Source organism: Apaloderma vittatum, unplaced genomic scaffold (assembly GCF_000703405.1).
Source record: "Apaloderma vittatum isolate BGI_N311 unplaced genomic scaffold, ASM70340v1 scaffold16006, whole genome shotgun sequence".
In the NCBI taxonomy this organism is placed as follows: domain Eukaryota; kingdom Metazoa; phylum Chordata; class Aves; order Trogoniformes; family Trogonidae; genus Apaloderma; species Apaloderma vittatum.
Genome location: NW_009721426.1, coordinates 140297 through 150543, shown reverse-complemented (window position 1 = coordinate 150543; position 10247 = coordinate 140297). Strand labels below are relative to the sequence as shown.

The following is a 10247-nucleotide window of genomic DNA, read 5'->3' as shown; positions in this document are numbered from 1 at the left end:
TATACCCTAGAAAAGAGGCATAATTCACTCAAAAAATGATGTGGTCTTTATATCATTATACCATGTGTGACGAGCTGAACTCTGTGGTGCTAGTAGTCTAGCACTGGTTACAAGATGATACAAAATACACCATCCACTTTGAAGTAAGAGAGTTATCTTTGGTTTGTTGGTTGAGTGGTTACATGTTCCTTTTTTTTTTTTTCCCTGCTGTAGAAGAAGCCAAGCTTATTAGTTGTGTATCAGCTCTAGCAGTCACGGAGGACTGAGGAGGTGTGTGCTTCATTGCAATACTACTTGTTCTTTAGGTCCAGTGGACTGTTGCTTTCTTTTTCCCAAACTACTTTACTCAAATTGGAAACCCAGGGGAAAAAAAAAAAAAGAGAGAGTGAGAATAATGTACTCATTTGTTAGGACTTAAAGAGGAAGATTCTTTACTTTGGAGGATATTGGTTATGTAAGGAAGGATGGAAATGCTATAGAATACCGCAGGCTCATGTGTCCATAAAGATACTTAATCTGTTCCTGCTCTTGAGGTATTGGCACTGAGTTTTCCGAAGGAAAAGTATTTTCTCCTCTTGCTTCCTTGTGTATCATTTTCTTCACAGTTTGCCTGTGAAGGGAAGGACAGCAAAGAGCAGCACAGTCTTAATCAGTTAGTTATGCATAAATGCGGAATACACTCTGAACCACTTGTCCTCTATTAATTTTATTATTTACTTTGGATTGTACTTGTGCTAGCTTTATTAGAAACATTCATAAAGCCTAGTGACAAACCTTTCTCTCTTTCAGAGCCTTGCTTTGTCATTTTTATTACTGGGACCAAAATGTGGAGTTTCATGAGTTTTCTAGCCCACAAAACTCATCTACGATTTGCTGTCAGCCACGTTTACCAGCTTCCTTCAAAAGACATCAAAAACCATTGCATATTTCTCTTCCAGTTATCCAGTTTGGATTTGTCACACTCTTTGTTGCCTCGTTCCCCCTGGCTCCTCTCTTTGCACTTCTGAACAACATCATAGAAGTCCGGCTTGATGCAAAAAAGTTTGTTACTGAACTGAGGAGGCCAGACACAGTAAGAGAAAAAGATATAGGTAAGTAATGAGAAAACATTACAGTGAAGATGACACCAGAAGTTCAATAAGAAAGAAGAAAAATGTTAGCAAATCCATTACTAAGTTCTGTTTTTTACTTTCAGGAATTTGGTATAACATTTTGAGTGGTATTGGAAAGCTTTCAGTTATCATTAATGTAAGTATTTGGCTAGACCAGTTACTAACTACGATCCTGAAACTTACCTTGTCACTCCAACATAATTTAAAAATGAAGTCTAACTTTCTCAATTGCCCTAAAGTACAATAAAATCTAAATTATCCAGTTAATTCTTGTGAAAGTGTAAAACATGACTTAATTGTAAACAAGAGGACCATTCGCTCATCTCATTCTCTCTAGGCTTGTGTTCTGTAGGACAGGAAGACTAAGTCATATAAGAACAAAAAATGGAAGTGTTTTAAGCAGGCAACACTCCAGATAATTGATAAAGATCTACTTCTCATTCATACCCATGTCTTTTTCTATTACTCTGTTAGTATAATTGTTGGTATGAATAAAAGTGATGTAAATATAACAATCTAGGTTCTAGGAGCAGAAAGTCCTTAACTGGATAGCATTAGCATTTGTTCTCATATATATATAGGTATGTGTTAAACATTCCCCAGGCTAAAAAATCTTAACAGGAAAAGATATTCTATCATAGAACAAGAAGCATTACATGAACATAATACATGTCTGGTATACAGATACATTATGTTTATTGTTTCACATGTATTTCTTAAATAAATTTTTCTTGTGTATACTTTAAGATAAAAAAGACTAATGTCGTAGGAATTTAACCATAATAGTGGATTTTTGACCCACAGATCATAGAATCATAGAATCATTTAAGTTGGAAAAGACCTTTAAGATCATCGAGAGCAGCTGTAAAATATCAAAGATATCAAAGCACTTTAGAAAGGCAGATTGTCATTAATAAAGGGAAAGCTTGTGCAGAGGTGTTTTGCAATTTATCTAGTATAATAGCTTCTAGCACAACAGCACTCTGTAGCAGTATGTAAGCTGTCATTAGAACTGGGAAAATGATAATGCTTCCAAAGAAACAGTGTTGTTTGACTTGGGTGGAGCATTGTTCACTTACGGGTTGGCAGTTTCCAGAATTCAAGGCAGGAAATCTGTGTAGGCCTGCACATACCCATCATTTTCCTGTCAGGCATAGATTTCAGGTTTCCAGCGCTGCTCTATGCTGGATGAGCAAAACTCTGTAGTCTCTTGGTTGTACCTGAATACACTTTGGTGATCTATGATCCTTGATTATTTTGTGTCTGAAACAAACTCTGAACACTTTTATTTCCTGGGAAATAAATAACCATAAATATAAGTATGTGCATACCCAATTATAAAAAAATACTGGATGCCCAGTTCTACCTCTCTGTCTGAAAAATATTGATGCAGAAGAACTATTTAACAAAATCTAGTTTAAAATTGATCTAATGAATTCTTATTGTCACAATCTAGATACTTCTGTGTATGTTTCACTTCACAATGATATCAGTTTTATAGTTCATGAGATCCACCAACGGCAGATGTGTAAACGATGCAGAGGGAAGAATGAAGGATGTCTGTCTTACATTCAACTGCTTTATCTCAGATAACATTGTGTAACAATGTCAGATTATACTCCAAATTACACTAACTAGATATTACGTCTTGTAGTTGTTTTTTAAACTAATGATAAACCTCCTTATTGCTCCAGGGATGGAAATAGTTGGAGAAATGTACAGTACATCAATTGCTTTTGCTACTCTATGCTCTAAGAAATATTCCACTTCTCTAACTACAGCCTTCCTCTGGAAAGACAGAGCAGGTTACTGTACATTTATATAAGTACGCATTCTGTACCAGGTCTGACCATTTAACTCTTACATCACCATCTGAACTTACTTGAGCATGGAAATTATCACCTGAATTTAAGTTAATCTGAAACATGTTAGACATAGATTCATGACGCTGTTGTTTGGCTGTTTTTTTTGTTGTTGGTTTTTTTTTTTTGGTCTCTCAGGCTTTTGTAATTGCTGTCACATCTGATTTCATTCCACGCCTTATGTATCAATATGCATACAGTCAAAATGGAACCATGCATGGCTTCATCAATCACACCCTCTCATACTTCAATATCAGTCATCTCAAGGCTGGAACACAGCCAGAAAACTCCCTGTTTGCACAGGACGTTTTGTTCTGCAGGTAAAGTACTTCTAATGACAGTTTGCACAGTCCAAGCAATTCGTTTTGGTCTTTTGTCAGAAAAAAAATATTTTCCAAGTGGAAACTGATAATATTTGTGCCTTTAAAAACATGATATTCTCACTACTTTAGAAGGTTCTTAAAGGGGTTTTTTTTTACAGAGCATTAAAAGGCAAAATAAACAATTTAGGCAGACTTATTAAAATAATAAAAAATTAATAATAAATCCTTTCTTTATTGAAAGACATAGTTTTCATTAAAAACAATGAATCTCAAATCCTTTACTGGAAGTAGAGTGAGTGCACAGAGAAATTGCTCTTGGAGTTGCCTTTGGGACGTACCTGCCTTCTTACCTTGACTACAGCAGAGGCAAGATGAGTGCCTAACTTTGCAAGATGACTCCTAACTTTTAAGCAGGTAAAGGCAGAGCGTATAGTTCAGCACAGCCATGTCCTGATGTCAGGAACTTTGTTGGAGGAATCTCTGCTGCCTCTTGCGAGGTGGTCAGATGTGAGTTGAGGGCAGACAGAAAGGAAAAAATAGCAATGCAGTGCTTAAAGCTGCATGCTGTGCTTACCTGCTGCTTTGATTCTGGCAGACAAGGTAAAGCACCTTAAACCTGGAGCTCACCCTCTTTCTCTTCTCAGAATGTTGTTCCCTGTGAACTCTTCTATTCTCCATTTTAGTATGTTGCTAGGAATTAGCGTTTCTTAGTATATTGCTACTTGTGATAAGATGCAGCATCTCCATACTTTCCGATAGACTTGTAAGTCTGAAATAATTTTATACGCTCACTTTCTAGCACTTTTTAATTTTTATCCCCAAATTAGTGTTCTCCTTCAACAAGCATCTCGATCAATATGGATCTCCTACTTCACTGTGACTTTGCTACTTTCACTTTGGTGCTATTTACCTGGTCTCCATCACTCACCTTGATTTATGGTGTATGACTGCCAGTGTGTTTGGAAACGTGTGCATCAATGACAGTGATGAACTACAGTCCTCAGGTTATCATGGGTTTGACAGAGCCAAAATACAGGGAGAAGGCTATAATGTTTACTAGCCGTGAAAGTGGTTCCTGCCTGATAATATCGAGACTGCTACTGAGGATTAAAAAAAAAAAATTGCAAACAAGAAGCATATACTATGTATTTGACCATCTGCTACTCTGAATGAGAAACCATTATGAGAACATTTCTGTTCCATTCTCAGGAAACAATTAGGAAAAGATGTCGGCACCAGCATTCAGTGCTTCTCATTATGACCCTCCTCATTTGAATCTTATCAAAATCTCAGCTTTGAACAGAACTATCACTGTGATAAAATATCTAGTTCATGTCCCAAGAGACAGGCAACAAACACTGTCCCCTAAGCTGGAAATAAAATCTGTTTTTCTGTTTCTGGCAAATACATTGGGAAAGAGCTGACCTCTCTTATTCTTAGATTTCTGTGACCTCTGGAGATAAATCTGGTTACAATAAGCCTGCATTTTGCTCCTTACGGGCATTGCCAGAGATTAAGGTATCTTAAAAATAACCACAACAAGCCAGAAACAACTCTCCCACTGAACAGCCAGAATACATTCTTTGAATATTTTAAGTGACATTTTCTACGATGTTGTGAACCCTTTGACACTGCTTCCAAGTAAACACTGCTGTAACGCCATTCTGACGCATACCGTTAGTTGTAATGATTTTTTTTTTCAGAGAAAAATGACATTTGTGTAGCTGAAGGCAAAGTAAAAGCAAGCCTTGTTAAGTTATGAGACATTTTTATTGGTTTAGCCCTTTTTATAATCTGATATGATAATGGACTAGATGAAAGCGTGCTGATCACACTGAAAAGCAAAAAGCAGCAGATATAGAGTCATTAAGAGGATTTTTCCCTTAACAAAAGTCTGCTCCAATATTCAGTAAATTTATAAAGTGTCTTGGAACAAATTAATTTTCTTAATGCCCTGGGATTCATCTCATCTACTCCCAGTGATCAGTGGTGGATTCTAATGTTTTTCCCTGAACTAATCTTATATACTCCTGCACTGCTGAAGCACTATTTTCCTGTGCTTCAGTCAACAATTTCTTGTAAAAGACAATCTGTAGAAGGAAATTAAACAGATCATCTTATTTAAATTGATTTACAGTTCCACATTTTGATTTTTTTTACCAGTCTTTCTTTTTTCCGTGCCCAGTATACTGGCATACTTCCCTTAGCTCTGGCTTCAGTACAGTTTTGTTTAAGTCTTGTCTGGTTTCTTCATCCATCCTCACTTCCCCAGCATTTCTCTACTTTCAGTATGGTGGGGTTTTTTTCCCCTCAGAACTTCTCTATGCTCTATTTTTAAACCACACGGAACACTTCATATTATTGTTCTTTTATTTCAGTGGAATTAGAATTGTTTGCTATTTCTGAAACACAATAGTCTTTACAGCGCCACTCATCTGCTCTTCCTATCATACCTGTGGAATAAAATATTTTGCGAATGAAGTGGTGAGGGAAAAACGATCTTTTTTTGAAAAGAAACTACTTGTAGAACATAATGCACCTTGAAATCCCATGTGCTATAGAACAATTAAAATGGGAGGTGAGGAGGAGGCCCAGCTACGTTGCTTTTAGCTCTGACAACACCTCCTTTCACTATAAATCACCTTCTGGTACTCCGTTTAATGTAGATTCAGGCATCATGAGCAGCGTGATTTCCAGCTGAGCCAGTGAAATTTCCATGGGGTCTGCTGTCTTGCTACACTTACATAGTTTGTGACGCTCAGAGTACATTAAATAGAAAACCCACCACAGTTGGTGACCCTTCCAGGTGAACCTGGGCTCTGTTTCAAGACTGAGATTGATTTATAGTGCTAGGCAAAGTGCACAACAAACTCAGTGGTTTTCCTTGGCTTTGATGTTCAAGCAGATTAAATTCAAGGGAACTGACTTTGGCCCTTGCTGCAGTCCTTGCACATGGATCTGAGCAGACTGGGAGTCCACCTTATGCAGAGAAGGTCCAGAGGAGGATTCTCACTGCTCAGGCACAGCATAAGACTAAACAGGAATTCTGTGTAAGACGTGACGGAGAGCTTGGCTGCTGTGCACGTACCACTGAACAAAATAAATAATCCAAGGTCTAACACAGCCCAGACAGTGCTGCCACAAATTAATACACCCTCCAATCTGAAGTTGTTTTCTCCTCCTCTCCCTCCTTGCTCTCCCCATTGTGGGTTGTACCTTGCATGTCCAGAAGGTGCAGCACAGAGTTATATCCAGCATTTCAGATTGAATTTCTTGGGGGGTGGGATGGAGGGGGTATGCGTGTTGTAAACGTATAATTAAACATGCAAAACCATGTGAATAGAACCTGAAGGTAATTTTGGTAAGCACACCTGCAAACTGAAGCTGACAGATTTTATATATGAACATTCTCCATTATCCCCCAATGGAGGCTTTTCCACAGTCTAATGAATCTTACTGTCAGGAAGGGTTTTGTGGTATTCAAAACAGATATTCCCTTTCTTAATTTCATCCCATTACTCCTAGTCAAACACTGTGAACAGCACTAAATTATCCCTTTCAGTCCTAAGGGCACAATTTGTGCGTGGTTATCATGTCCAACTGTGGCTGTTACTTACCAAAGTGGAGCAATACATGTGCTCTTCTTTAATCTTTTCTGGTGAGTCACTCTCCTCAGCCCATGAATTGTTTTGCTGAGCTGTCTTCAGTTTGTTGTTATCTTTTCTTTTATTTTCTTTTTTTTTCTTTTCCCCTCTGAAATCCCCACAGCTGAATAGCTGAATGCAGCATTCCAAGTGTGGTTTTACCTGAGCTGTTCAGAGAAGGGCTCATACCCCCCAGCACCATCGGGCTTTTTTAGTTTATACATCTACAAGTCATACTGTCCTGCTGCCATATTTCAAACGTGCGCTAACTTGCTGGCCACTGTATGCTCCAGGCTATTTTCATTACATTTTCTTTCAAATTCTATCCCTTCAAAGATCCTTCAGTTGTTTTATTTTTAATTATTTTCCATTTCCCCAGATTATCCTCATTGTGTTTCCTGTCTGTGTTTCTTATTGCATTCTCTGTTTCCTGCTATTTGCAAAACTTTCCAATTTAGAAGCATCTGTGACATTTATTAGCCTGTTGTTTACTTCCAAATGATTCATGATAATACTAAAAGCATCAATCTTTACACCAAACCACTAAGGCTCTGTTTAATCCTGTCTAAGACTAGACACTTAATTTAGGAAGTGCTTTTCCCATGGCTCCCTCTGTTGTTAATGCAAAGACAAGGAACCACCAAAGCGTGAGTCAGATTTTACGTGGGCTGAATTATTCCCTAAATTAATCAAGGTTTAGGTGAGACGAATGCATGCTTGCCTCCTTTAGTCTGAAAATGCCTTGGAATCTCTCTATGCTTTAATTTCAACACTTTATTCCCTGTATGGTGAGATCAATATAACATTAATCAAAAAAGGGGGACATTTGTAAAACTTGGAAAATCTGGAAATTTCCAACATCAGAATAATGTTCTGATTTTGGTTACAACTGTGAAAGCTAGACTAAGCTTGCTAAATGTAGTGGAGATATTCCAGCTCTAATTCTGGAGTTGTATTTCATAATAAGGGTTGAAGTAAGAACATCTGGAAGATTTGATTCTTTAGCTTTTGTGATTGGAAAATCATGTTAATCAAAGCAATTGGTGCAGAAGGAAATTACTGGAACTGTTTGATAACTGATCTGTCTCCATCAACAGGTTCAAAGACTACAGAGAACCACCTTGGTCCCAAAATCAGTATGAGTTTTCTAAACAGTACTGGGCGGTCTTATCTGCTCGCTTGGCTTTTGTCATTCTATTTCAGGTAAGCCTATTGAGTTGCTGCAACTTCAGTCACAGATATATCATAAGAAATGGGTTGACATGCATGAGCCAAAGAAGCACGTGTCCGATGGAGCTTTGCTCTATGCAAATAGCCTGACATGGTTGAACCCAGCATGCTGAGATGTCAGGGGGCTGCAGCACAGGTTATCCCCCATGGAGCACTATGGCACACTTCTTCAGCAGGTGATTCCTCTCCCCTCATGGAAGGGAAGTGCCACAGCAGCCTGCATTAACCCCTGGCACTAGCAGAGATCCCTGAAACACCCTAGGGTCTTGAATGTTTCAGTTAAGCAGGCTCTGTCATCTTTTATGCTCTCAGGGGCACCACTTGTAAAAAGTACCTAAATTCCACATAGCCTTGTTAACTGCTATTCTTTACACAGAGAAATAAACAAAAGTAATAAATCCTTCAAGGTCTTTTACTACTTTCCACAAGTAAATTGAGTAAATTCTCCACAGTGTGCAGCAAGAGTTTTGCTGCCATGGTTTGCCTTCTGAATGGCAGAAGCCTCCTGTTCTCTTCTGTGATCTGGGATCTCTCCACAGTCAAGTTGCCCCCACCCCTCTCATTGAAATCCATCCATCTTTTCTCCTCACCTGCCAAATATTCCTAAGTGTGACTGCGAGTCTTGTCTGGTTTCCATTGCCTTCTTCTGCTTCTTTGGTTTGTCTTCAGTAATTTTCCACCACTGGCTGCAAAACATTTGAAACCAACTGGTTATGCTGGGCTTCAAATTGCCTGCCTGTTGTTCTGCCAGAGTACATTCTCTGGCTAATTAGCTCCATTGTCTCAGATGAGGACAGAGGGTTCATACTAGTAGCCTTGTCAGCAAACATTCTTGCACATTTTGAGGCATTACGCAACAGAGCAGTTTTCAAAGCATTATCATGATAGTATAAACCCCAACTCATAATTTATCTGCAAATTTCACAGACAGGCAAGCTTTGTGCCAAGTCTGCTTCCTGCCTCTGTGTTGTGAGCATCACCTGTAATGATGTTGACACTTGAAGTTCAGGGTTGTGGCTTGCATGCTGCCATAGTGTAAAAAAATTCCTGCTTCTCAGCTGACAGAAGGATTTGAAGACAGTGACCATGGAAGTTGTGTGTTGTCTACTCAGGCCACGTTGGGAGCACATGGGTATGATTGTGTTGGAGGATGCTTTTCCTGCTGTTGTAATTATAATAATGGATTCTGAACTCAGTCTCAATGGATTTGGTGTTGAGAACTAAGCACCTTTGGATGTGTGTAAAGAGCAAGGCTATTTTAACTACTCAAACCATGAATCATTTCACAAATCTAAGTCCTTTCCCCTTTCAAACCTAACTGAAGCAGTGTGCTTAATTCAGCCTCACCATTGAGGAGGAGTTGCGCACAAGCATGAGATATTTCTTGAACTAAGGCCTTACTCAACTGCTTAATAATACATGCTGTCAGCAAAGAAAGCATTTGATACCTGTCTCATAGCTATAGAAAAGGTTTAGTTTTTCTCTGGTGCATGTATTTTGGATTTTTCATACTTGCTTCCCATCTGTTGCCGTATTTGCAGAACTTGGTGATGTTCCTCAGTGTTCTGGTTGACTGGATGATTCCTGACATCCCCAAGGACATCAGTGAACAGATCAAAAAGGAGAAGAGCCTGCTTGTTGACTTCTTCCTGAAGGAAGAGCATGAAAAACTGAAGCTGATTGAAAGCTTTATCTCACGAGACAAGCAGAAGCACAAAAGTGGAGCTAAGAGCAAAAGGATCAGGGCTGCCAGCTTCAGTCAGTTTAACCGAAGTCAGAAAGGCAGCTTTGCCTCCTTTAGCTCACAGCACACCGAAGTGTGACTAGTTAGGGAAGGGTGACATCCCACGCTTACATCTGCTACACCTGCTTACTGTGTGCCGTGATTCTGAACCTGGAGCGAGGGAGGGACAGACAGCCAAGGAAGAGACAAGGAGCGAGAAACAGGAGGCTTCTTTTGCTTCCTTAGAAACTGAATATGCCAGGGTCTCCATTACATTTTATATGCTGTCTGGGCTGCAGCATTTTCAGACTTTATCAGTGCAAAACAAGGGCTATATTGTGGCTGAAGCTGGT

General features: G+C 39.0%; 1 protein-coding gene across 1 annotated transcript; it reads left to right on the top strand.

Moving 5' to 3' along the window:
* Positions 1 to 938: 938 nt before the first annotated feature.
* LOC104275435 (anoctamin-2-like) lies at positions 939 to 9994 on the top strand (the record flags this gene model as incomplete). Its single annotated transcript, XM_009871397.1, has 5 exons — positions 939 to 1091; positions 1196 to 1248; positions 3113 to 3294; positions 8039 to 8144; positions 9713 to 9994. Coding segments are annotated over 5 exons (776 nt in total), but the record flags the coding sequence as incomplete, so codon positions are not given.
* Positions 9995 to 10247: the final 253 nt, after the last annotated feature.